The sequence below is a fragment of the Oreochromis niloticus genome, linkage group LG7 (assembly GCF_001858045.2).
Source record: "Oreochromis niloticus isolate F11D_XX linkage group LG7, O_niloticus_UMD_NMBU, whole genome shotgun sequence".
NCBI lineage: Eukaryota > Metazoa > Chordata > Actinopteri > Cichliformes > Cichlidae > Oreochromis > Oreochromis niloticus.
Window position 1 is genome coordinate 62,423,175 of NC_031972.2, and position 27,146 is coordinate 62,450,320.

The 27,146-nt window shown below is 41.3% G+C and overlaps 2 protein-coding genes and 1 long non-coding RNA gene across 12 annotated transcripts in view; 1 reads left to right on the plus strand and 2 right to left on the minus strand.

Moving 5' to 3' along the window:
• The window catches only part of zgc:173742 (DNA topoisomerase 1), a 33,984-nt gene extending 24,418 nt beyond the window's left edge, over window positions 1-9,566 (minus strand). For 2 of the 10 annotated variants that reach the window (XM_013272518.3, XM_013272517.3), the window contains exons 1-4: window positions 5,067-5,207; window positions 4,710-4,837; window positions 2,157-2,232; window positions 1,721-1,767 (exon numbers count right to left, since the gene is read on the minus strand). In XM_013272518.3, coding sequence (XP_013127972.1) covers window positions 1,721-1,767; window positions 2,157-2,232; window positions 4,710-4,825 — 239 coding nt within the window. In that variant the 5' untranslated portion in view covers window positions 4,826-4,837; window positions 5,067-5,207. Of the gene's footprint in view, window positions 1-1,720; window positions 1,768-2,156; window positions 2,233-4,709; window positions 4,838-5,017; window positions 5,296-9,454 lie in introns of those variants that run through there. The other 8 variants (XM_025909328.1, XM_025909330.1, XM_013272520.3 and 5 more) reach the window with 8 other exon arrangements.
• Window positions 9,567-10,947: 1,381 nt separating this feature from the next.
• mlycd (malonyl-CoA decarboxylase) lies at window positions 10,948-25,610 on the plus strand. The gene is made up of 5 exons (XM_003447053.5): window positions 10,948-12,654; window positions 17,521-17,633; window positions 18,750-18,906; window positions 19,351-19,503; window positions 24,657-25,610. Exons 1-5 carry the CDS (start codon window positions 12,109-12,111, stop codon window positions 25,200-25,202), a joined length of 1,515 nt encoding a protein of 504 aa, XP_003447101.1. The 5' UTR covers window positions 10,948-12,108; the 3' UTR covers window positions 25,203-25,610.
• LOC112847555 (uncharacterized) lies at window positions 20,297-22,572 on the minus strand. Its single transcript, XR_003221151.1, has 2 exons — window positions 22,068-22,572; window positions 20,297-21,024 (listed from the first exon to the last, which is right to left on the minus strand). It is a non-coding gene; the product is annotated as an uncharacterized LOC112847555 (long non-coding RNA).
• Window positions 25,611-27,146: the final 1,536 nt, after the last annotated feature.

Sequence of the window (27,146 nt, forward strand, 5' to 3'; positions counted from 1 at the left end):
GTTGTGTTATTGTAGCTACTTTGATATACAACGGCCCCTCGTTTATCGCAGGAGTCACGTTCCAAAAATAACCCGCGATAGGTGAAATCCACGAAGTAGCCAACTTTTTTTTTTTTTTTTTTTACAATTATTATAGATGTTTTAAGGCTGTAAAACCCGTCACTACACACTTTATACACTTTTCTCAGACAGGCATGAACATTTTCACTCTTTTCTCTCTTGTTTAAACTCAAAGTTCAAACCTTCGTAGAAAAAAAGTCCAGTATTATAGAATGAAACCAAACGCACCCGCAGTTGCCTTTGACAGTGCAAAACGTTTCATCGACATGGTTGTGCTTGTTGGGGAGAAAACTTACAAACATACAGTACAGCACAGAGTCACACTGCTGGCGATCGAAGATTTATGTAAATTTGACAAGCTGAACACATTCTGTACTGGACAGGACCGCGGCACGAGATTGATTGACAGTGGTCTACAGCCAATCAGGACACAGGACACAAAGCACGCAAAATTACAGGAAAAAGCGAGGGACCACTGTAAATCAGAACATGGGAACACTTTAGGCATATTTGCAAAGCTAATTTCTACAGTAAAGTTTCAGTTGTTGGACACGCTGTAGACAACAAGACACCTTTATGTGTCATTACTGACCTTTATGGTCCATCACGTCTTTAATCAGACATTACAGAAGTAGACGTCAGCAGTTTATTTCATAGTATGAAGAGAAGAATTTGAACCCAATACAGCCCAGCTGAATAGATTAGTTACTGAAGGTTCACTCTGTGTAAGGCTTTATGGAGAAAGTGAGGGATTTTTAATGTAACATGTAATATGCTCACTTTAGAAAAAGATGTTGAAAGGAAAATGCTTTATCTGTCGTTCTGTTCTCTTTTTAGTCAAACTTTGCAAATGTAAGAGTACCGAGGTCAAGATGTTCAGCTCAACTGCTCAATGAAAGGAAAAAAAAAGTCACGCTAGTAGAAACGGTTATATTTTTGTGGTATACTGCACCACTGAGCAAAATCCATAAAAACCTATAAAAAGGAGGTTGGGTCACTGTGTGCGCTGACATTTACGGTCTGTGGTTCTAATAGCCTTATGTTTCTTCACCAACTCTGCTGCAAGGCCTTAACTTTGCTCTCTGCACGAAACCCACTCAACTAGCATAGTTACCACCTGAGCCTTTGTGGGGGGAGAAAAAAAAAACCCTAAAGGGAAACATTAAAAGCCAGAATTTCACAAAACGTTTTTTCCATATGACATCTCCTTTGAAATGTCACTCAGAACATTGGGTTGGGCTAAATCCACATCTGGGAAATAATCCATTAACAACTCTATGGAAACACTGCTGTGAAACAGATTTGACACAGCGGGCCTTCGGCCACAGCCTGCCATCCTGGCAACACCCCGCTGAGCATCCAACTACTCAAACCACGCAGTCTCATTTATTTCACTGCAGACAAGCCAAAGATATTTGTCTTCAGTGCACAGTAAAATTAATTTTCTGAAAGACAACATAACACTGTGGAAAATGAGAATGCTTCTGTCCAGGGACCCTGAACATCAAAACACAAGAATTAATTTCCATCACCTCGGGAGGGAGAAGAAAAAAAAAAAAAAAAAAGGGAAACTCCGGCACAGTTACACCAAAGCTTAGTGAGATTATTATCTCACCATTTCAACAGTAATCCAGTGCTGGCAGCAGGACTTTTACCCTACCTGATGCTGCTGGATGATTCAACATTCTCCATCTTTGGTGTCTTGACCTAAGGGAATAACATACATTAAAGCTCAAGGACAGACAGCTGGCCCTTGATGTTATGCAAAGCAGCAGAAGAAGTGCTAAAAAATTGTGACTCATTTTCTTTCACATCTCAGTAAAAGTGCTGCACCTCAAGGATACAAACTTGGGCTTTTCTTAAAAAGCAACTTTTTTCCAGAATAATGAAGATTCATTACAATGAAACAGTATCTACAGTCCTTAAATCTACAGCATCGGGTTAAGTTACACACTGTAATACAAAGTACTATTATTAATATGCAAACAGTTAGACAATGGAGTGGGATTTGTTCATGTGGAAGATGCATGAGTTTTAGGCGGACACGAATGATCCCTCCCCACTGGGTCACATTTCAGTGGCTGATAGAAAATTACCTTTTTATGAGATTTTCCTTTATCCGTTTTCTCCATGGCTTTAGTTGGATTTGGGCTGTTCATCAAGATGTCATGACAGAAGAAAGGAAAAGAAAAAGGCTGTTAATGATGCCGTCTTTGAAACAAGACAAGTCAGAGAAGCACTGCATTAACAGACAGTTAGAGCTACGCTGTTATCAACTGAAGGCTTGAGGGCATATTAGGATGATGTTAGACTCGTGTCCACGCCGAGATCCGATTATTCTAGACAGACAACACTACCAAATGCCACCAATCAGACAAGCAGTCTCCCAGAGGAGCCCCCCACAGCCCTGAGCATGTTTTTTTTTTGAGTTGTGACCTTTCCAACCTTCAGAGCAGGATGCCAAATGAAACTGAGCTGTAATTACTCCTCTCTTTTTAAAAAAATTACAAATCCCCAACATCTGAATGAGGCAGTTCGCCAGTTAAAGCAGGAGCCACTTGCTCAGGAAAATTAGTTCCCTGAGTCTTGTAGCTGAGAAGGATAAGTTGATCCTTTATCAGTAATTCAGTGAATGTGCCATGAAATAACATGAGGCTAGCTGTCACAGAAAGCCGTCTGCTCTGCTGCCAGTGGCGCTTACAGGTGTCTATTCATCTCTCTGCTCTCATCAATTACACAAGCCAATGACAGATCACTCCACATTCATTTGTCTGCTCACATATGCATGCTAATATACGCATCAGATATCAAAGTAAATTAATTTATTCATATGAAGATGGAGTACCCACTGTACACTGTGAAATGAATGCATGCACTCAATGGCATCAGCCTGCGTGACAGCTCAGCCAGTACAGCAGTCTTCCAGTAACACTGTTTTCCCCCCATTTAGCGGCACCCATGCTGCCGTATGGCTCAACTTATTCATTAACATTTTTTAATCCAAATTAATTTGTCTCCACATTCTACAACATGAAAGGCAAAGCTCCCTGCAAAAACCAGCTTTGATCTGGCCCCTGTGCCGACGCTGAACAGATGTTGGATGTGCTTCAGTCAGGTCACATGCATATATCATCTGGAAGCTGCAATCATGACCAGTAGCGGTTTTAGATACGGGCGACACGGGCGGTTGCCCGGGGCGGCATCGTGGTGGGGGCGGCATCACGGGCATCGGCAAAAAAAAAAAAAAAAAATGCTCGTACTGATGCTGCCCCGATGTCATGCCAGCGCAGTATGGGGATGGCATGAGCACCGATCGGTTTTCTATCGCCCATTTGCTGGGAGTAAGGGCGCCCTCCGTTTGCGAGGTGCGCCTGATGCTTGTGGCGCAGAGAGGAGAGGGCGGGGCGGCGGGGGATTCTCTGGCTGGCTGGAGCAGCATCTAATAACCAACTCGCAAAATGAAACAAAATAAAAACAAACCAAACACGAAAACACCAGACATCATGATACAGACTTATAATTTGCACCGATGTTTTTTCGAAATTCTATACACGAAAACTGAGCGCGAGAGCCCTCGGTGCGCCTGCTCGCTGCTGAAGTCAAAGTAAACTTTATTGTCATCTCCGCTACATACAGTCCAGTATATAGAGAGACGAGACGACGAGGCTCCAGTTACAGCAGTGCAAATAAACAAACAATAAATATAAGAAGAGTAAGAAAATAAATATACACTTTAGGACCAGGGGTAAAGGGATCAATAACAATTTAAAATGTATAATTTACAGTTTGATGATTTAAAGTCTCACACACAACCTGTCGAAAGGGGAGTGGCCCTGCTGCTTCCAAATAGAGCACATTTCATTCATAATGTTGTAAATCCAAGCCCATTATGTATTCATGATTTGAATCCTGGATTGTGTGAAATCTCAGAAATGCACCCTAGACAAAGTGAATCTGTGAGCTAAGGTGTAGGTCTGTTAGGTTATGTTGTGGTGATCCTCGGGTTGGGGGATGGGTGTTCATACTGGAGTGCAAAATTAAAACCAATGGAAGATGGACAAGAAAAGCTCAAAGCCATCAGGTGCTCAGTTTAGAAAAAAGAGAAAAGAAGAGGAGGCGAAACGAGCAAAAGATACAGGTAAGCAGATGTGTCATTGGATAATGGCAGGTCATCCTGAAACAATCAGAATCAGAATACTTTATTAATCCCTAAGGAAATTATGTGGGTTACAGTTGCTCCAAGAAGAAATGGTAAAAATAGCAACAGTAACAGACTAAACTCCAAACAATACATTATGTTACAGATTTTAATATTAATTAGTCTTTGTCAATTGTTGATTTGTCCTGTTCTCATTGTATGACGAATTATGATGGCTGTTTGGTAGCCGTTTGCATACAATGCATACTCTCTCTCTCTCTTCATATGTATGTGTGTGTGTACAACAGTTTTATGTTAAAATGTTTGTCTGTCTCGGGGGGGGGGGGCACCAGAGGGAGTGTTCGCCCAGGGCGCCAAACAGGCTAGGACCGCCACTGATCATGACCTCAATCTCTCATGATGGAATAATGATAAAGTGTTCGCTAAACTGTGCCTGTCATATATATGTGTGTGTATATATAGCTTTCCAGCAGACACACGTAACACTCACCTCTTCTTGATGTTGTCTCCCCCAGCTCCTGCGCGTTCACAGTCACTCAGTCTTTTCAGTTTCGTGGCTTTGTGCTTGGCCTTCTCGTCTTCTTTAGCGTCCTTCTCCCGCCCCATCTTTCACACGTTCTTTGGCAGAGTACAGAGAACATTAAATAGCACATACTTGCAACAAATAGACTAGGGGAAAAAAAACATGAAGCTTTACAACATTTAGTCGTTCTGTAAAAACGTGGCCTTCGAAGTTAATCATTTAGCTAGCAAACTGCAACAACGCCAGTGAATTTAAGAATACATTTGTCAGCTTACAGCGAATTTTCCCTTCAGAAACTAATAATAAGCTAGTAGAAGTTCGTACTATCAATAAACTTCCTCAGCACTTGTAGTTCTAGGAAATAACGGGTTGCTTTTCGTGTGCAGTAGGCTACAAACATTTTACGCAGTCTTAACGAACAGCGCTGAATCTCGCCTGGTTATTTCACGTCATACCCAGCTGAACTCTGATTGGGTGACGAAGTTTGGTGACGCTACACCTGTGAACTCTCTTTACAGGGTAGCCTACCTTACCTGCTGACAGGGGTGGGTAGAGGAGCCAAAAATTGTACTCAGTAGTAGCACTACCTCAATGTAGTTTTACTCAAGTAAAAGTAGAAGATGGCCCTCCAAGAAGTGACTCAAGTAAGAGTAAAGAAGTATTTAGTAAAAAAAGGCTACTTGAGTACTGAGTAACTGATCATAACATCTGATTTAATGTTCAAAAATGAGATAATCAGACAGACAAAAATATAAAGTTTAGCCCAACTTTGCTACATATAAATAACATGATTACAAAATAATGCATCTAAGCAGAAGAAACACTTTTCCAATCAATTTTTGTTCAATATAAAACATATGTGTGTGTGTGTGTGTGTGTGTGTGTGTGTGTGTGTGAATACATACACACACACGCACACACATATATATATATATATATATACATATATATATATGTATATATATTAGAAGAGGGTAAACTACTTCCAGTGACAATATGTGGAGTTAATTGATTTGATCTCCAAATGGCACAACAGGCTCAGCAGATAGAATAGAATTAAATCAACAAACCTTATGTACAAACAACAAGTCTCACTTTGACACACACTGTAGGTTTTTGTCTGTCTCATTCATTTTTGGTTAAAACTTGTTTATCATTCATTCAGTGAAGTTACTCACACTGAGTAGAGTAGCCAGAATTTTTTCTCAAGGAAGAGTAGCAATTCATAATAATATTACTCAAGTAAAAGTAAAAAGTACAGTGTAGTAAAACTACTCCTAAAAGTAATTGCTTTCCAAAAGGTTACTCAAGTAAATGTAACTGAGGAAAGGTAATTAGTTACTACCCACCTCTGCCTGCTGGTAACATGTAACTATGGTTTTTCCTGTAGCTAAAATAGTCACGAGTTTAAGTGTTTGCAACTTTGTACAAACTTTGTAGAACTTGGTATTGCCCCCCTTTCTTTTCTGTGTGCATTAAGCTAGCTTTGTATGTTTTTCTTTGTTACTTAAAAGTCTTTGATAAGTCTTTTTGAAAAATGTTTCCATCCTGGAGTTAGAACATTGGGGTTTTCAAAATAAATCTCTTTGACACTATTTGATCTGACAACACTGGAAAGGATGGCACGAAGCATCGACGATCGAGATGATTAGAAAGTGATGAGTAACAGATGAATATGTAATATTTTAAAATGCTATATGCAAAGCCTTGTGACACTTGCCATGTGGCATGTTAATAATGAAATTCTTGGTGCTTTGCATTGAGGAGCATAATTAATTGTTTTTAAATAAAATGAAAGCATCCATGGTGCACTAAGCCTACCATATATTACTATGAACTGTATCTGAATAAACTACAAGAAAATAGTTACACTCACTGAAGATTAAGCTTACTTAAACCTTAATTAGGCTGCACCTATTTAAGGTTTAAGTAAGCGAGGATCACAAGCTACTTGACATTTAAAACCTCCAGTTTGGATGCTGTTTAACCTCTTGACACTTGCTTTTGTCACATGGTTGCAGCATCATTATAGCTCAGCTGTGAGTCTATTTTTCTATTCAGTCCAATCAATTTTCTTTGCTTTCTTAGCCCATCCTTTACTAACACAAGAATGTATTACTTTATGTTAAACCCAGAGGCAAATAGCTAGAGTATATCATTTGTGTGTCCTGAACCTTTGTGGATATGATTTGAAAATATTAATTTATTAAAAAACATGTTTTCAGCTTGAATGAAGGATACCATTACTGCAGGAAGACATGAATTTGCATTAAAGTACTGTTGGAAAAAGCAATAATGGTATGTATCCACAGAAGTCCGTGAAAGCAGACAGCTGAAGGCTGTCGCTGCACTTTCTTGACAGGGCCACATATAGTCACAGCCAGGTGTTAGACACATACACACACACAAAATGTCAATAAAAATATTACATGTTCGAGGCAAACCATGAGCTACACAAACACAAATACCTCAAAGCAGCACAGTTCATGTGAAATTATACATTAATATGTGGCAGAGGTTTTATAAATGCAATTAATAAATTTCTGCAAGTGGTTCAAAAACCATCTTCAAACCCCTCAAACATATATGAACCTTCTCTTTATTCATTTAATTTAACCAAAATATTGAGAGTACTGGCTAATTCTATTTTAAATGTTTAGAAATTAGTAAAATAAATAAATATAAATAAATAAATTTTTGTAGGTTGAATTTGCTTAGGAATATGTGTCATGGTTAAAAGTAATTTTAAAATTAATCTTTTCACTTCTCAGTGGCTATATAACATATGTTCTTTCCTGTGAATTCCCTTAATTGCCAAGTCTTGGACTCAAAGCAGTAAAGCAGTATCAGCTGTAGAAAATTTTACATGGGGGGGCAAAGGAGGGGCAAGAGGTCTAGGCAGGGTGGCACATGCCTCTTCAGTGAAATATGTGAAAATTCCCTATATGTAAATGGAGTCGAGAAAATACCCACAAAAACACAGTAAAACTATTTATGGTATCATTATGTCTTCTAAGAAAACAAGGATAGTCTTTTGAGTCAAAAAATGTCATATTACAAGCTCAATCATCCAGGTAAGGAAATCCCAAAAAGCCGATTCTGTTCATCTGGACGTTTTCAGTGGGAGAAACGTTTCATCATCATCATCAGGTGACTTCTTCGGTCTCAGCTGACTACAGGTTTCCCAACTTTATAAACAGTACATTTGCACAATGATTGAAAGCAGCACCACTGACAACAATGGGCTGTGAGGTCAGTTTCTTGATCATTATTATGCAAATTGTCATGACCATTGATCAGCAACCACTGATCAATAACTATTGATCAAAGGCCATGAGCACCATTCACAGAGAGCTGGGGGATGGCTGCAGTCAAAGCATTGTAAGATGGTGAAAGATGAACCCTTTGCAGCTCTAAACACTGCATCCAAAACACTTTGGATTTTGTTGAGAAGGTGAGAGATGTCATTATGGAGGCAGATGAAACAATGGTCTTGTATGATGTTACATCTCTCTTCACTTGTTTTCCAGTCACTGTAGTTTGTAAGAGATTACAGCAGGGGTCGGCAACCTTTCTGATGATGAGTGCATCTAAAATTTCCTCAGAGGTCAGTGTGCCATATCATTGCATTAGCAATAAATTTAATAACGCTCTATATTAAGAGTTACACACTATATAGAACAACTTTCTAGAATTATATTTGTTCGCAGATGTTGGCAGCTATCAGCGAATAGTTATCAGCTATTTTGAAACAAAAAAAAGACACTTTTTATCCATAACAGCAAATGAACTGTACAACAGAAAATACAAATGCTATTTATGGTCTCCTCACAACAATGATAAGAAAAATAAACTGGGCCAATATGGCATGTTTGTTAATACAGAGATACACATGCTAATGTGATCTCTGGTTTCCCACTCAGAGACACAGGTCTCCGAGTGTCCAGCATTCAGACGGCTGAGGACACTCATGTGAGAGAAAATCTGCTCACACAGACATGTAGAGCCAAATACTGTCAATAAGGCTGTTTTGAAGACAGTTAAACTTGTCGGGTAGTGATGTCCAGCAGGTGAAAATGCTGCGTTTGTAGTTCTGCAAACTTTGACCCCCACAGAGTCGAGGTTTTCCGTTCAATCAGCTGCCAGATATCCAAACCGATATCATGACCAGCAGCTTTTACAGCTGTGGCTCCAGCAAACATCAGCTGATATTAGATATTATTAAATAAATTCTAACAACAGCTGATCAAGCTTAAACGTGCTGCTGTAGTTTAGCACGACATCTGCTGGTTTCCTCTTTCTGGTGCAAAGTGGGCGATAAACAAACAAGAGAGACAGGACTTGCATCAGAGAAGCCGATCAGCTGATCATTGATCAGTTTCATGATTGAAGTAGCAACAGGAGAGGAAGGGGGAGAGAATGAGAAAAGAAGAGGCAGCTGACAGCGTAAAGACACAGAATAACTCCAGCTTTGTGTCTTTTCCATTCTAGCTGAAGTACGGGACAAACTGTGTTCCTTTTCAGCTCAACACGTAATGCGTGATATTTTCTCTTAATACGGGATGATTCCGTTTTTTACAGGAGGGTTGGCAACTCTACTAAACTAACCTTATGAATAAAATAAAGTTCACTATCAGTAACATCATAGCACCCACCCAGCTGTATAGAAGGGTTAGGGGTTTGTTGGTTTATATCAGGTCATAACTTCTTACCCGAAGTTCAGTTCACCAGACCACCTCGGACCGGCGGCCGCCTCAGGTCTCTGCTCCTCCTGCCTCCCCTTTCCCTCATCCACCTGCTGGCCTCAGTGGAAGCTCCGCCATAGCCACCACCAAACAACTGAGATACTTTTACATTTTACACATCGGCCAGCATCTGGCCAATCCACCACCTTTCATTGAAAAAACAAAAAAAACATTGGTATGGGCTCAAATTGTGGTCATAAATATTTTGTACTTGTAAATCAGGATTTGTATTTGTAAAAAGAATTTGTGTGTGTGTAAAAAAGATTTGTGTGTGGACTTAGCCAAAAAATACCTGTGAAACTCAAGTATGAATTTTGACCCCATTTTTCTTCCTTTCATCTGATTGGCCAATGTCATGTCAATCACAAATTTAACTATCCAATCAGAGAATAGATGGGTTTGGCTATTGGGGGGGTGCTTTATGGAGCTTCAGGTCCTTGAAGGGAATAAATGCCCTTTTACATGCCAGCCCAGCGTTTTCCTTCATCACCACAAAGGAAAACAGTCTGTGGTGGTGCGAGTGTTGTGATCTTTGTGTCACAGGTTTACGTGCTTAATACAAGGACCTCCAGAGCCTTTTCAACAGCGCTGCGGCCCTTGGGGGGGGGGGGATTGTGGAAATGACAGTCTTCACTAGTGGGGATAGTTACAAAGCTTTTTTCCTTATGAATTAGCATACATGTTTTTACTGAACATTTGAAGAACCAGCAAAAAAAACAGAAACTCTTGTAGAGGATATAAAGTCAGAGACAGAAATGACAAGGAGCAGGTGCATCTAGTACAGGTAGAGCTGCTGCAAAAAACCACAGAGCTCAGCAAATTCTGGATCCTTGGCTTTTAGTTAGCATTAGCAGCACATGCTGCGTCTGATGTGAAAGGACCTTTATGCTGCGCACTGTGACTCACAGCAATGGTCCCGGGTCAGCCCTGACTTTGTGTTAATGGTATTTCTAACCACTGATATACCACGACTTTATCCTTTCAACAGCTACTGGAAGTTAGGGGACCTAGCTTCTATCGGATATTTATATAGAGATCCTCCAGCTTCAAACTGTATTACCCTTCAAGGACCTGCAGTTCAAAAAAGCGCCCCTCCGACAGCCAAACCCATCTATTCTCTGATTGGATAGTTAAATTTGTGATTGACATGACATTGGCCAATCAGATGAAAGGAAGAAAAATGGGGTCAAAATTCGTACTTGTAACTTGAAACTTGAGTGCAGAGTTTCACAGGTATTTTTTGGCTAAGTCCACACACAAATCTGTTTTACACACACACAAATTCTTTTTACACATACAAATCCTGATTTACAAGTATAAAACTGATTTACAAGTACAAAATATTTATGACCACAATTTGAGCCCATACATTGGCCCATAAAAACGAAAAATCACCATTGGCCAGTCCAGCTATGGTCGTGCCATCAGTTAACCCGCACGCGTGCCCAGGGTTGCCGACCCCTGAATTACAGTATCACCCCAACTCAGCAACAAGACCACTCTCAGCACTGACCAAGTTTGTTTGCTCTCTCCACATATTTCACATGCAAGGGTCAGTACTACAGGCAGAAACATGGGTGTGCCATGGGTCCCCAGTTTCACCCATTGTGGCCAACCTGTACATGAAAGAATTGGGAAACAGGGCTCTGCCCACCCTTGCCCCCTTGTAGATCCGCCTCTGACTCAAAGCTACTAGTTCTCATTGTGGTATTACTTATTGTAAATTTCAGCTTTGGTCACATATGTAGAAAGATTTCACTGTACTGATTAATTGATCTAGAACGCAGACATTGACATGTTTATCTATAACACTAAACTCAACAAACGGTGAAATACAAACAGTGACGTCATTTGTTACGTGTTTTTATAGTAATCTCCAAACTGTAACGAACGGCAGGTGTTGTTCCAAAAAGTGATCGCCTGCCAAAAACTGATTTCCGGTATTTGCCAAAACTGATTGCTCGTATTTAAACTGCTACAAATAACTTGTTGCTCTAAAATATGTGAAACATATGTCAAATGTATCCCTCATGATATCAAGTCATCTTGAGCCACAAACAACATTCCTGTAAGAAGGTACAAGCCGCAATCAGTTTTTGGTAGTGACTTTTATATAGCCTTTATTTACGCAGTTAAAAAATCTCGTTGACATTAAAAATGTCTTTTTAAAGAATAATCTGGCCAAGAGGACAGCAGAAATTGCAACAAATATAATAATAGTTCTGTAAACATATTTAAAATGGAGAAAAAGGACCGGATTGGTTATAATGTAAGTAAAATAACATATAGTTACAAAGATACTTGAAAAACAGGCAATTTATATATTTTATATATAACCCATTTGTAAACCCTGATTACCGAAGTCCACCGAATACCAACATACGTAAAGATATTACACACATAAAAAACACACGGAAACATATGAAATCAGTTTTTGTCAGGCGATCACTATGAACTTTGTGCCATCAGAAACTGAACTTCTGTCCACAGGATCACTTTTTGACACAACACCGACTTAATGCGTTTTATTTGTTGTACTGTCTCTTTAAGAGACCCGGAAATGATTTCCTGTGTGTGGTAACTGGTCGTGGGTTCCAGACAGCTTAACCTTCCCCCCGGTAATGACATCTCATCCCGTGATTTTGGCTTTCCGGAGTAGTGTAAGGTGCTGGCGACACCGGGCTCTCCTCAGAGTGGCTCTGGAGGCCTCGGACGTCCGCTGCAGGCGCCGGTACTCTACACATATTCGCGGCGGTGTCTCCGGTATGGAGGAGATACTATCGAGGGTCGTTGCACCTTTACCTTCCTACGAAACGAGGGACAAATCCCCGCCTCCACCCGAAACTAACAGCCTGGAGTTCATGTACTTCTACAAAAGTCTCGATAAGGAAGACAAACTTAGTTTCCTAACGAAGCTATCACAAGACTTCGGGGTGGACCACAAAAGTGTTTCGGAGCTCGCACTGAAGCTACTGGACACTCAAATACGGGACTTGGCGACCATTTTGCTAGCTGAAGACAGACTCCGGTACACCTTGACTCCCCGTTATAAACAGCTGTTCAGTCATATATGCAGAGTCGAGGGGGGAGTGAAGTTTCTTGTGGATCTGCGAGCGGATGTGCTCGAAATAATCTCGTCCAAAGCTAGCGACAGCCCGCACATCAGGGTAATACACTTCGTTTATATTTCTACGGGTGCTCGCTTGACTCGAGCTCAAGAAATACCTTTCGCGTTTATGTGTTTGACATTGCCAAGTAGAGACACTGCATGTGACATAACCTGAAAGCATCCAACGGTAGCTACAGTATAGCCGCCTGCACACTGCAGCCTGTGCGCTGCCCTCCGTCCCCCGGTTCATATTTCATCACGGGTTCAATGCACCTTTGCCCCAGTTAACTCCCCCTTACCAACTATGTAATTAACGAGTCCTTTTTTATTCTTTCTTAGTGTATGATTGTTTAACATATTGATTAGACAGGGGCTTGTTTGGGACAAAAAACACTGTCAAGCTCAATTTCAGGGCTTTCTTCAGACTTTCTGCGTGTTCTGGATGGACAGCTCAGCTGATCAGTGTCTTCCACTGTTGCTGGAAATCTCTCGTGTTTAAAAAAAGACTTTAAAATGTTTAATTCTATGGCTGAATAAGAACGTGTCTGCCGTAGCTACAAAGGGAAAGAACTGAATATTAATCAGGCATGTAATGAATATTTTGAATGCATCCTTTGAAGACTTAGTTAAAACGGACTTTAAAGAAAAGGCGGTGGAAAGAAACCCTTAAAGATCCCATTACACTGATCCCATGTTCTTTGCCCACTTATAATGGCACATTTCTGGCAGCGCATTTAACCGTAAAGGCAGTCTCATATGCCTCATCATTCAGGCGTCAATATAATCACACTTTTCAGTTCACACGAAAAGTGTAGCAGTGCTTATGCACGCTGTAAGGGGTAACAGTGGAATATTTTTAAGTGAGTTTGTCAGTGTGTAGTTCGTGCACTTAGTTTGAGAGTAGATATGAACACTGTAGAGGTATTCACATCTAAGGCCCCATATTTGATACTAATAGCAATAATAAAATTACCATAAGTGGTTTGATTCTGATATCTGTTCTGTCATTCAGTGTAATGTGCTAGAAAGTCTATCAACTAAACCTTAGCGCTTTGTAAACAAAGAAAGCAGTTATGATTTTTTAAATTACATTTTTTAGAGTATTTACATTTTCAGGGTAACGTATTCTTCATGATTTTTCCACAGTTAGAACATTGGCTTGATCTTTTTCTTATTGTCTGGTCAGGTGTGGAAAAAGTAAAAATGGAAATTCTGATTACCAAGAAACTGAAACTAGAGAATGTTTGACATTTGTGATGACATTTTAATTTCAAACTATAACAATAATCATATTTAAACATAGAAAATATCAACTTGATCAAAGAGCTTGCACATCCTGCTGAGCTAAACATAACAGAAACATAAAAAATGATGTTGTTAAGTTACAAGTACTGGTAATTACAAACATGCATTGTTTATGTGGCAGTTCCTGCAACTGCAGTATGTTTACAGGGTGACTTTTCTGTTGGTTTCATGTCAGCCTCTGACTTGGGTTCCTTTATGCCTGCTGGATCTCAAAGTTGGACCCAGACTGATTAGATGTGAAAGTGGACTTATAAATAACCCACTGGTGTTATGTAAGCATGCTATCATGCTCAAATTGCTTAAACCATGGATTTCATTTAAAGGATTCCAAAGACAGAATGTCACATAAGTTTGTGCTCATTTTAAACTTGATGCCAGCAGCAGATTCCAAAACATTGGGTCAGAGATACGTCTTCAATGAAGAAAGATATTGTCTTGAAGTAAACCTGTGTGGCTCTAAAACCTGCATATATCATTCAGCAGTAATGGTATAGATGTAGACCAGTGCCTGCCTATACAATCAGATGCTGATAAAAAGGTCAATTATGACGCCAAGAGAATGCAACATCCATGACTTTAAAATTTCAGACCGCAGGCATGCATTTAACTTTAGTCTGTGTTAAACAAGCTCGGGCACAGCGTTTTTCTTTCTAGAGTTTGAACTGGTTTTTGTAGTCAGCCATCATAATTAATTGATAGTTTGCAACCATATTTTTATTTGTTATATTCAGGTTTGTACCAAACATGATGAAATCCACAAATTCTTGGCAATTTTACATTGAGAAAGGTTATTCTAAAATAGCTGAATTGTTTGCCTGTGCAGTCATTCGCAAAGTGGTAAACCTCTCCACATTTTCACTTATGAAAGACGGTCTCTCCGGGACGCCTTTTTAATCCAATCATGTTCCAACAGGTGCTTTTCTTCCTTTAAGATACAGCATAGCAGTGCTCTCAACTCCAAGTCTTTGAAGGCGTACAGGGTGCCATTTTAAAGAAATCTAGATGGGAATGAAAGTACTGGCACTTTGTGAGTGTACTTCACTATATTTATTAACGGGCTAAAAGACGGATGCCTTTCAGTAATAAGCCATCACGCTGAGGAGGGTGCTAGTACTTTCTTTCTCTTCTACTTTTTCTTTTTTTATTAAGCATTGCACGTCTTTCCAGCCTTCATAAAAGTCCCAACTTTGTCTTTTATAAGTTTGGCTTGCTGGCATCAAACTCAGAATGAGCAAATCTTTCTCAGTCTCAACATTTGATAAAACCTCATTAACATCTCTGTTTAGTTTTGTGTTAAAAACCCACATTTTTCTTTATGTGGCTCATGAAAATGTTCTTCCCCCTGATTCGCCAACATACTACATAAAAAGGAAGCTGCTGATCTTTAAAATTCTTGTGCTGAAATATGTGAATCAAAATTAGAAAACCACAATCAAAAGCTGTTATAGTTCAACTAAAATGTCTTTTTCTGGTATCATAAGCAGCTATTTAATGAAATCCTATTTTAGTCATCTTCAGCTTCTATGTTTTGCTTTGGAAAAGCACTGAAAGTGCGTATGCCTTTGACCTTACAGTCATGTGTTAAGTGCTACTGGCTAATATGTTTTAAGACCCCGACTGCACCATTCCTGCTCTAAGGTGGTTCAGATGTGCTGAATCTCAATAACCCAGGCCCACTGAGAGCCTGTGTAGCTTAAAAAGGTCTAAGTTGCCAACAGAGTACCAACTTCTTCTCAGCACTGTAAACGTTGGTCTTGTTGGTGCCTCGTAATCTTTGCTTGTTGTTACCGCCTGCATTGATTAAGCTAAAAAGTGAGGAAAGGTCACAGCCAACGTGAAGCTTTTAGTACCTGCGTTGAAGGTATGTGCATACCAAGGGAGGGTAAACTTTGCAATCAGAATACGGTAATGACTGTAGAACTACAGCACAGCATAAAAGCTGCAGTCGCTGTGGTTCTCTTTTATTTCGATTAGTTGGATTTGCATATTGACTTTTGATGTTCCCTCTCACCTTTTTACTTCAGGCCCTTTCATTTGTGTTCACCCAAACTGCAACTGGAAGATGTTAGGACATGTCAAGGATATCATTTTAGTTGGCTCCCTGGGGGTGCACGTATCAGCGGGACTATTTTTTCCACTTAGACGCACAAGCTTACAAATGGCATGCGCCCTACTGGAGCAAAGGTACTGGCAGACTCTGACTGACCTTTGAAACACTTGGACAGTCAGTGGTCATCTGGCCTTGTGCAGGCAGCTCATGCTGGCTCAATCACTGTATAGTCACAAAATAACTCCAGCTCGAGGTAGAGAGGGTGCTTGTAGCAGAGGCTGTATCACCTTACAGCATCAGCGCCTAGCTGCATTGATACGGCTCCAGTGTCAAAAAGTGTCGCTTGATTTTCTTTTTAATGGGTTGCAGGATTTTCTTTTTTACCCCTTCCCTTTCTTTCTGCCATCCCTCTTTCCCTCTCTCCTAACTCGAGGCCTTGAATGATGCACTCTTCCATTTCTAAAGACTCCATCTTCTGCTGGGTCAATGGAATACACATCCCACTTTGACCTCTCTTTTGTGTGGGTGAGAATTGGCCGCCCAAGCGGCTGCTATACCCTCACGGCGTTGTTGATGTGCTTATCAGCTATCGTAGATTATTTCACTTCTGGCAGCTTGTGAAGTCTGAGGAACACATATACACTATGAAATAAGTCGAGATTGAAGTTTTGCTAAAATTTTATTTCAGGGTTACTTTTGATTTGCTCTTTGCTCAACAGAATCTTCTAGTCTGAAATCTCTCAACCGTACAGCTGAATAATGCGGGGCCTGATGCATATATGTGGGAATGAATTTCAAATGCTGTTAGCTTTGGATTCGATCGCTGCTCGTGGAGAATTTCAGCCACTGGCTTTTATACCGTGACTGTAGTTGTGCTTGTTTGTATTAGCTTTTATTATGATTGACAAGCTGGCATTAAAGTAAGCCTGAAGAGAAGCCATCCTATGAAACAGCCAATATAAGCTCTATTTATGTGCCTGAGTGTGTGCACCTTGTGAGCTTGTTTGTGTGTTTGCAATGAGATTTGCTTTAAATGAGGTCTGACCTTTGTTGGAGGACAGGCCTGCTTTCAAATGGCAAGTTGCTTATTGAAGTGCCCCTTCTACACTTATTGCAAGCTCGAACAAATCACTATTCATAATGTGAAAACATTCAAACTGTATACCGACACCCAAAGGAGCACACATCCAGGCACAGTGTCTAAGATGTGGCCATGAATTGTTCATCGGCACAGACAAACTTCAGCTGCTTCGCTGCTCTAGTTTGTGAGTTCTTAATAAAACAGGTCACGGGGTTGGAAAGCCTGTATTTATCCAGTTCTTAATAGGAATAGAAAAGACAGTATTTTATTTTCCACTTCCAACTTTTCACTGCAACAGTGAAATGACATTTAGTTAGTGCTTGCATTACTCGATATTGTGGATGCGGTGACCTTCTTTTTCTTATACTATATTTACTTGACAGAGCGGCTGTTGAGCTGCTCTCTGAAACAGAAGGAATGTGGCGAATGTTTCAATTATCAGCTGGATGTGGCTGTTACAGCTAAACTCTCACCTTTTTCTCCCACAGGACCTGAATGGTACGCTGAAGAGCTTGCTGTCTGAGTGGTTCTCTGTAGGTCTGCTGCGACTCGAGAGAATCACCTGGCAGTCCCCCTGCGAGATCCTGCAGAAGATCAGCCAGTAAGGGCATTACTGCGACCCACGCAGCGTTGTTCCTCATCTTTAACTGTAGAATTGCATCGCAGGCTGTTTTTTCTTCTTCCCTGAAGCACATTAGACAGTACAGTTTAAAAAATGACTGTTTACTTAACCCTCCTCTATTCGGTCACAGCTCAGTAACCATAGGGACAGCGGGCTTGTCCACGTGTTTAAATGAACTTCATGAGCATTTAAACACGTGGACAGGGCTGCTGCAGCATGAGAAACGGAGGTAAAAACACACACATGCATCTGCTTGCACACACTAGTTTGAAGTATTTGTTGGGAGAAGGTATACAGACAGCTGCTACAGCTGATTAATGTATTTAAAGCAGTCCAACTAGCTGTGCATTTCTCTCTTTTATCTTTAACTAAAAATTCAGCTACAGGTTTTGGAGTTATTGATTATTATTAGAATATAGCTGTATATAGCTTTACTCCTGGCTCTAGGGGGAGTCATTTCACTTTCCCACTGTACAGAAATCAGGTGGACCTTAGAAGGCGGGTAAACCAGGTAGCAGGTGAGACAGTCCTCAAAATATTGCAGTGAAATGAGCTAAATGGGCAACATAGTTTATATAATCTAATATAATATAAGTAGGAGCCCTCCTAAGAGCCCCATGTGAAACTATTGCTGTGTAGCTCTTTCACAGCAGCCAGTTTGATGTAAAAGTTTGCAAACATAAATGTTAGTAATCACTTTAATTAAGGCTTTGTAACACCTGTATTTACCTTTATATTAATTTGGCTATTTTATGTCAGAATAGCAGAAAAAGAAGGTCTTTTGCAAACCTTTGTAATTGAAAACTTAATATTTGAAATTCAGTAACACAGCACTTTTATCTTTGAATGAAAAATGGGGAAAATGTCATTCAAAGCTAGCTGGCTCGACGCAGCTAATCAGATCCACTTGTGGTTCTTTGAGCCGCCCAAATGAGACGCTGCTTTTGTCGAGCTCTGTCTGAGCTGAAGGATCCTGTGCTGCAAAAAGGACACTGAGTTTTCAGCTGCTGTTATTATTTAAGCTGGAGGCGTGTAACCAATAACATATCGGTAACCAAGGACTTTGGAGCTAACCATGAACCTGCCTTCTCACAGGTATGAGGCGGTGCATCCTGTAAGAAACTGGACCGACCTGAAGCGCAGAGTGGGACCGTACCGACGCTGTTATGCCTTCACCCATGCTGCCATGCCGGGAGAGCCCTTGGTTGTACTCCATGTGGCTCTGACTGAAGACATCTCTGATAACATACAGGTTAGACTCAGTAGCTGGAGGCTGCTGTAATGGTTTGCTTCCCTTTATTAAAGCGTAGAAGATAGTTACACGTCTGGGATTTACTGTGTTGGTCATCCTGTCACGTGACCAGTATGAAGAAACATCACGGCCAAGACCTTGTAACTGCACATCCCTGTTTAAGCAAACCTTTATGCTCAGCGATCGCTTCTTTTTGTTTTTGTGCAAGGTAAAGGCGGTTTTCACAACACTGAAATCTGAGAATATTTCACAGTGTAAAACTGTGCAATGATTTCCACAGTTCTGCCCAGCAGCTCTCAAATAGTTGTAGTGAAACTTGCCTTGGCAGCAGCTCAGCAGCTAAGAACACTGAAAATGGGTTTACAGCTGGATGAGTAGTGCAGGATTTGTCTTCCTTACTCCAGCCTAAAGAAAAAGTGATCTTCTTTCTTTCTTTTTTCTCAGGGTATTGTTCGTGAGTTTGCCACCCTGGACTCAGACGAAGACGTGAATAAGATCACTTCAGCTATCTTCTACTCGATCTCTTCAACACAAGCTGGCCTGCAAGGGGTGGAACTGGGCAATGTCCTCATCAAGAGGGTGGTGCGTGAATTGCAGGTAAGCGAATGTGGGCTGCAGCTGCTAATATGCAACAAACGATCACATTTGCACATTTGTAGACTGACAGAGTTTACCTTGGCTCCGTTTCCACAGATAAACCTGGATTTGCAGCAACGCAGCTACTAGAACTTGAATTGTCTTTGAGGATATGATCTTATTTTTTGAAATGCCTCAGTGTCCCCGTTGATGGGATGAGAGCAAAACATTTTTGGTTAATTCTTCTAATTAAAATGCCGGTACCTGTTTAAAATACTGATGACATTCTAGATAAGTGCTAATGAAAGAGATGCGGCAAGGTTAAGTAAACATGTGTTATCTAAATATAACCAGGATGTAGTCAGGCATGTCAGTGACGCTTCTCAACCTTTCCATTACAGCTGGATAATAACACCTTATCATGAACGCACACATGACACAGAGCTCCTCCCTTTCTTCAGGTGTTGTTCAGCTGACCTACTTTCTTACATTTACATCCTTTTTTTTATTCTTAGTGCTGAATCATAAATCTCCCACTTGCATTAGCGCCTGAATGCATGTATACATAAACAGAGAAGTACTCAGCTGACAGGCAGTACTAAAATCTCATCCATCCCTCTCAATAAGCACAGAAGAGCTCTTTGTGTTGGACCACTCTAGCTAGCACTTGTTAAATGATTGGAACACTGAATGGAACATCAAAAGCTACTCTCATCAACGGCTGGGAAATAGCTTTTCATAGCGTATCCTCATAAAAAAAGAAAATCAGGTTTAAAGTGTTTTCATTTTATTTATCTATACAAAGTGACTGTTCTGATGTCTGCAAGTGGTTTGCTTATTGTCATTGTTATTAATGGAAGCATACGGTTGAGTGAGCAGCGCAGATATGGTTTCGTGTTTTCTGCGTTGGCAGTAAGACTTTGGGTGTCGCGCGTCACCAAATGTTATATTGCATTGTTTTGTAGAAGCCTTAAAGATGTGGATTCTGCATTCGTGAAGGGGTGTAAGAGCTTTTCAGCTTTACCGAAATGAGACTTTAATAAAGTAAAGAAACAAAAGAAACAAAAACTGGAAATGGAACAAAATAAATAACGGTACGTCACAGACTCTTTCACTTCCTCTGACTTGTGTTGTTATATCTCTTCCAGCCTCCTAATGTAGACTTCTGTCTCCTTTCTATCTGCAAAGAGAAAGTAGCTGGATACAGGTGATGTCGATTTTAGAGGCTTAGTGTCTCTCTCCTTTCATCTCCTTTCATCTCCTCTTGACCACTTTTCCTGCTGCTATTAGTTATAAATTTCTACCTGGAAATGCTGGTCTGACTGTTTGCACGCATGCATACAAGCAGATATGCAGGCCTTCAGGTCAGGAGGTGTTTTTTTGGTTTTCACAGGGTTGTGCACACTAAAGTTGATTAGTAAAATGATACTGTTTACTGACCTTCTACTGTAACATACGGGAGCTGAGATGGTGGCTGTGTGGTCTCTGTGGGGGCTTGTTTGACTCAGCACCCACCCTGGCTGTCCGATACAGTTCCTCCTCCTGGAGGAAAAATCTAAACTGAAGAGTCGTTGTTTTGACACGCTGAAGGATGTCCAGCCACCGTGGCAGAAGTGTAAGTGAAAGTGGTCTGAATGCGACTCACACTAAGCAATCTTAAACATCTTAAGCTTTGGAATCGTTCCAGAGCAACAAAGCAACCTTGAACAGAGAGCTGGCAGTTTACATGAGGACTAACTGCTTGTATGTTTATAGCAGTGCACTACTATAGATGTATACATCTTTGCCTGCCTTCTCCTAATGTAGGCACTGTGTACTATTTTAGACATAGTGAACAATAACAGATCAAACTAAAAGATTATTAGAAAGAACAGATGAAAGTTAGCAGCTGGGCTTGAAGTGTAATAGACAACAAATCAGACAGATCGAAAAGAGTTCCAAAATATTTTAAAATCCATATTTCATGAAGACAGATATGAGTTGTTGTTGGATGAGGCCATCATTACCACAGTGTCACTGTAACTAGTTATCTCATTATAACAGTAATTTTGGGAGCATTTCTGTCCGTGATATACTCTATTTAAAAAACATATACTGATAAATTGGCTAATTATACTATTTTTCTTGCTGTTTAATAATGTATACAACAAGAATTATAATTAAGTAAAATTTAATATCAATACATACATACTGCCCTCCTGAGCTAATTTAAGCTTTTAGCTCTAGCTGTCTTTAGCTTTAGGGATTTTATTTATCATCACGATAATATCAACTGCTTCATATACTAAATACTTTATAAACTAAGTCTCTAAAAAGGTATTTAAAAAGTGATTTAAAAGAAGGCACAGATTCAGCAGTCCTTATCTCCTCAGGCAGGTCATGAAAACGCTGAGTAGCCCTGGTGGCAAAAGCACAGTTGGATTTAAGCCGCTGCCTTAAAACAGCCAGAAAAGCCCTAACTGAGGAGCTGAAAGCTGCAGACTGGCCCTTATGGGGTTAACATTTCTGCCACGTAGCTTGGGGCCAGACCCAGATGTGTTTTAGAAGTGCAAAGCAAAATCTCAAAATGAATTCTGAAAACTTACGGAGGGCCAGCGGAGAGAAGCCCGGGTGAGGGTTTGTCAGGTCGTCTCCTGAAACTTGGAGGAATCTTTACTCTGGTGTTTTGAAATTTTTTGCTTCATAGCAGAAAAGAGGGAGAAAAACCATAAATGTATGTTTGCCTGTTCAGGGTAGAGCGGGAAAGCACTGGTTTCATCTGCACGTGGTTCCTCGCTGGAGTAGGCAGGCAGTCGGTGTTTCCAACACGCTATAAAAGGCTTTAACATACAGTGATATGTCAGTGAGGCGGAACATATTCTTCTGTTTGACTTCAAGAACTCTTCTGGACAGTTTTCCATGAATGGGAATCGTACCCGTGACCCTGACGAGTGACTGCAGTACTTCAAAGCCAGCTGTGGCAGAGGTTTCTCAGCTTGGCTTCTTTAGTGTTTGTAAAGGTGAAGAGAGGAGCAGCGTAGCACAGAGGGAGCAGTCTGATGATTGATAGATGACAGAGGGGAAAAGAAAAGGTCACCGTGGTGATTTAAGGTAAAGAGGACGCCCTGCTTGTCTTTGTAGATTGGACCCTGGAGCATAGTTCTGGCACCGCTCCGTCTTTTCTTCTGTATTCTATCCTGCCAGTAGGGCTGTGCGATATGACCAAAATCTCATATCCCGATATTAAGACATCTATCGTCCGATAACGATATAAATCACAAAAATGTAACATTTTCTGTAAATTCTGTGAATGTCGGGCAGCTCGACTTGCGTGAAGTGTTTCCAGCTGGGCGTCGCTTACCTGGAGTCGAGTGTTTTAACTGATGCATGAAACTATACATTTTTAGACATAGGTTGTAACGGCCGCCGTTTTCTTTGTGAGTATTTATTACACAGCGTGCTGCGGGGAAAAGCCTGTTCTAACGTTTGAGTCTAAGGTTTATTTTTTAGCACCTGACGGCTCTTTTTTGCTTCTCATCCGTAAATACTCTGCATCTTTCACGTGATTCAGTTTATTTTGAAAAGTCTCAACAGGATCTTGAGCTTTATTGTGAAAGGTTTATGTGGAAAATAAACAAGCAGACATGCGGTGGTTTTACCGTCGTTGTTGCTAACGACAACGCATAAAAACAAGCGCTTGTCCGTCTGTAGTGTGGTTATATTAAATATAAGAGAAAGAGAGAACTTTAGGAAATTAATATAGCCACTACAGTGACCATCAAAATAATGAAAAAATATTGCTGTAAACAGTTTATTTTGCGACACCACCAAACAAACGATAGCGTAAAATGAAACGATAGACGTTTTTATATCGTCATCCGATATATATCGTTATATCGAACAGCCCTACCTGCCAGTTTCTTTTTCCTCCCTTCTTACTGTTTCCGTCCTGATTCGGAGTGCCTTCTTGTTCTGTAAACACTGCCCACTCCTAACAGGCAGTAGTTAAAAGTAGAGGTTAGAACAGGGGTGGGCAATCTCAGTCCACGAGGGCCGGTGTCCCTGCAGGTTTTAGATCTCACCTTGGGTCAACACACCTGAATCACATGATTAGTTCGTTACCAGGCCTCTGGAGAACTTCAGGACATGTTGATGAGCTAATTTAGCCATTTAAATCAGCTGTGTTGGTTCAAGGACACATCTAAAACCTGCAGGGACACCGGCCCTCGTGGACTGAGATTGCCCACCCCTGGGTTAGAATAAGGAAGTGCAGAGAAGTACAAAGGCAGCAGGACGCTGAAAGTGAGAAGGTTGGATTTAAACGTAAAAGGGGCCGAGGGGGTTGAGATCAAGGGGGGAAAGAAACAATGTTGCAGAACAAGGCACACAGACAGCGACGTGTCCCTCCAGGGTTTGTCTGACACTTCCACTTTCATCGGCAGCCTTTCACTTCTCTGCCTGCCACATTTGCTCCGTCACTTATCAACCTAGACGCCGAAGCACGAAGATGGGCCGGGGAGGGGAGGGGGAGCGTTTTTGTGAAAGTAGAGAGGTAGTCGGGTGGAAGAGGACTTGTGAGATGGGTGAGTGGGTGGGTGACTGGTTCGTGTGTGGGCAGACAACACGAGGCAGAGACACGCGGGGGCGGCTGTTGAAAGAAAAGGACAGGTATTAAAGGTGCAAGGGACAGAGGAGGTGGATGGAATAAGAGGGAGGTAAGGACAGAGAGGGTCATCCATCTCCATCAGGAGGGCAGGATCATGAAGCAGAGGAGCTGATGTGCAGTGCTGTCCCTCTCTGAGGAACTAAAGGCCCGAGCAGCTGCCTGGGAACAAACATTTTTTTTTGGTGGGTGTTTTGATGCTGAGGTGAGTGTTCATCACCCCTTTTTCCACCGCTGCAAAACTGGTGACCTTTACATTCTAGTAAAGATAAGATCTGTGCTGCCTCGTACGTGGCCTCTCTGTTTTCTCATTCTTTGAATCCCTAGTTTGGATTTTTCAAATGATTTTTTTTCTTCTTTCCCCTGGTTTGGAAAGGTTGAGGCTATTTTACGGCTTTTACTGCGTTAATGCACATGATTGTACTTACTGTAAAAACAGTGCTGTAGCCTTAAATTCACAGGCCTTTTTGAATGAATGAAATTCGACTGGATGTAAATGGGTCTGCCTCTGTGCCTCTCTTCTGCCTTCCAGAGCGAGTTCCCTCACATGGCCCAGTTCTCCAGCCTGTCACCCATTCCAGGCTTCTCCACTTGGCTGCAAGGCCTGCTCAGCCAGTGCAGGAAGGAGGGCCGTGCCTTTGATCTGCTCTCTGAGGAAGAGTGGAAGGAGATACAACATGCCACCGATTCGACCCCGGGGACCCCGACCGTTGACTCCCTTCGCAAGCTCCTCAGCTCTAACGAGTGGATGCGTTCAGAGAGACTGTGCAGAGTCCTGGAGCCTGTTCTGATGCGTCTGTGCGCCTGGTACCTGTATGGGGAGAAGCGCCGCGGCTATGCTCTCAATCCAGTGGCTAACTTCCACCTGCAAAATGGCGCTACAATGTGGCGGCTCAACTGGCGTGCCGACACCAGCCCCAGGGGTGTGGCCAACTCCTGCGGCATCATGGTGAACTATCGCTACTTCCTGAACGAGACATCTAAAAACAGTGCGCTTTACCTTCAGAATAAGGTCATCACAGCGTCAGATCAGGTGCTCGGCTTCGTGTCCCAGTTTCAGAAGGTCAGCAAACTGTGATTAAGCGACGGGGACACGCCCACCTAATCTGTTGTTCTGCTGTTTCGATCGATTATATATTTGCGAGAATTTCATCTAAATCTGTCCTCGATACTTGGTGTGTTTTACTAAATGTTCAAAAATCAGCAGCTCCAGAAGAACCGCTGAGCGGATGTTAGTCGATATTATGTTTTGAATTGAAATTAGAGCATTTCTCACGTGATGTAACTCTCCCCATCTGCTGTTTGCCTCATTAGATTTCTGACCAAAGCTGTTTGATATTGTGTAAGTGATTCCCAGGACAGACTGCAGCTAATGAAGCACGAGGCATCCATCAATGCTGTAGCATGTTCTTGGATAAGACTCTGTGTAAAGCGCGAGCAACGAGGGAGCGCAGCTACTGGAATAAATGATGTTTGGATTCTTTCATTTGGGTGAAGTGTCGTGTTGCAAATATGTCAAAGGATGGGGTAGAAATAGATTTTGTCTTTTATTCTTCCTGTGCTTGGGTTTATCTACACCTGCTGCTTATTCCCACTAAAGCTCAGTACACAAAGACATGAAATCACAGACTGGAAATATTATTTCATATTAGATAACACTAAAAAAAATTGGATTTTGTTTTGCGTGTTTGTTACAACTGCTTATATTTTCCAGTTGACTGTGCTCACTTTAACCCAGTGGGCTGGACCGTCCTGGTAGCTCCATTCAGGTGATTTTTGGGGATAATTTAGCCCACGCCTACACACACATACACACACATGCACACAATTACATATGACCAGCCTCTCCAGAGAACCATCGCTGATGTTCTAAGTGCTCTGTACAGGTGCCAAGCAGGGCTCATATCAGCCCACACCCCATTGTTGTGAAATAATATATCACAGTAAGTTGACTGTGAAATTACATTTTATCTCTCCAAGGAGCCAAACTTTCTTTTCATTTTTTTCACACTCTTCCTCCTCCACCCCCCGCCCCACCCTTTTCTCTCTTTGTGCCGCTCTGTGTCCTAGAAACTAATGGAGTGAGAAATAAAGTTAAAGTAAATGGCTAGATTGATGGTGTTCGGTTGTGGGGGGCTGGGGGTGGGGGGATAAGGAAGTATAAAAAGGACAATTGTTTAAGGGATGCCCTTGAGAGACAGTGTCTCTGGAGGTATTTGTGGCAGTAGGAGACGCATACGTCTCTGTACAGATATGCGTGGGGACGCAGCGCTATCCCTCTGTCTCACAATAGAGGAAATAGTGGTTGTTGCCACGGAAACAACAGCAACATACTCCACACCTGACACTGGAAGCTAAGGGGTTTTTTTTGTTTTTTTTTGAGTCACCTTTGCCCAGGAGTGGCCAATGGCACTGTGCACGGAGCAGTCCGAGTCCACTAGCTTTTAATTATGAACTGCTTTATAAATGATGTCTTACAGTAATGACTTTTTAAAAGTAGTCAGTCAGGTATTTCCCCTTGGAGTAAGGAGACAAATTGCTCATGTGGCGAGCAGCTACTGCTCTGAAACCTGATTTGCGCACACGCCGGGTTGCCTCTAAATGAAATGATACAAACCTCCTCAGTGGAGGATATTTAGAGGACGAGTCGGTTCACGCTGCGAGTCTATCTGAAGGCTTCTAATTGTTTGAAGAGGAGACTTGACAGTGGGGTAAAAACAACAGCTAATAGATGTCACAATAAAGCCCTAAAAGCGTATTACTTGCATTAAGATCATTCTTTTTGTTTTACACATTTTCTGACAGCGTCTGTTTAATTATGCAAATGGAGCCTTACAACTGTAAGTGTGCACTAATCTGCATGCACGCTTTACCCGAACAGATCCTGGGAGAAAACTGCATCAAAATAAATGAAAACTCTCGTTTCAGATTGTTGATATTAGAGTCAAAGGTTTTACACAAAGGATTCTGGGTATACTTTTTTTTTTTTTTAAGGTTAACGGGTTGTGCTTACACTGGGATT

Excerpts from the sequence above, each read along its gene's own strand:
- mlycd (XM_003447053.5), top strand. The coding sequence starts at position 12,109 with ATGACATCTCATCCCGTGATTTTGGCTTTCCGGAGTAGTGTAAGGTGC. Across the intron at positions 12,655-17,520 it reads GCGACAGCCCGCACATCAGG|GACCTGAATGGTACGCTGAA; the intron begins GTAATACACTTC and ends TTTCTCCCACAG. Across the intron at positions 19,504-24,656 it reads GGGTGGTGCGTGAATTGCAG|AGCGAGTTCCCTCACATGGC; the intron begins GTAAGCGAATGT and ends TCTGCCTTCCAG.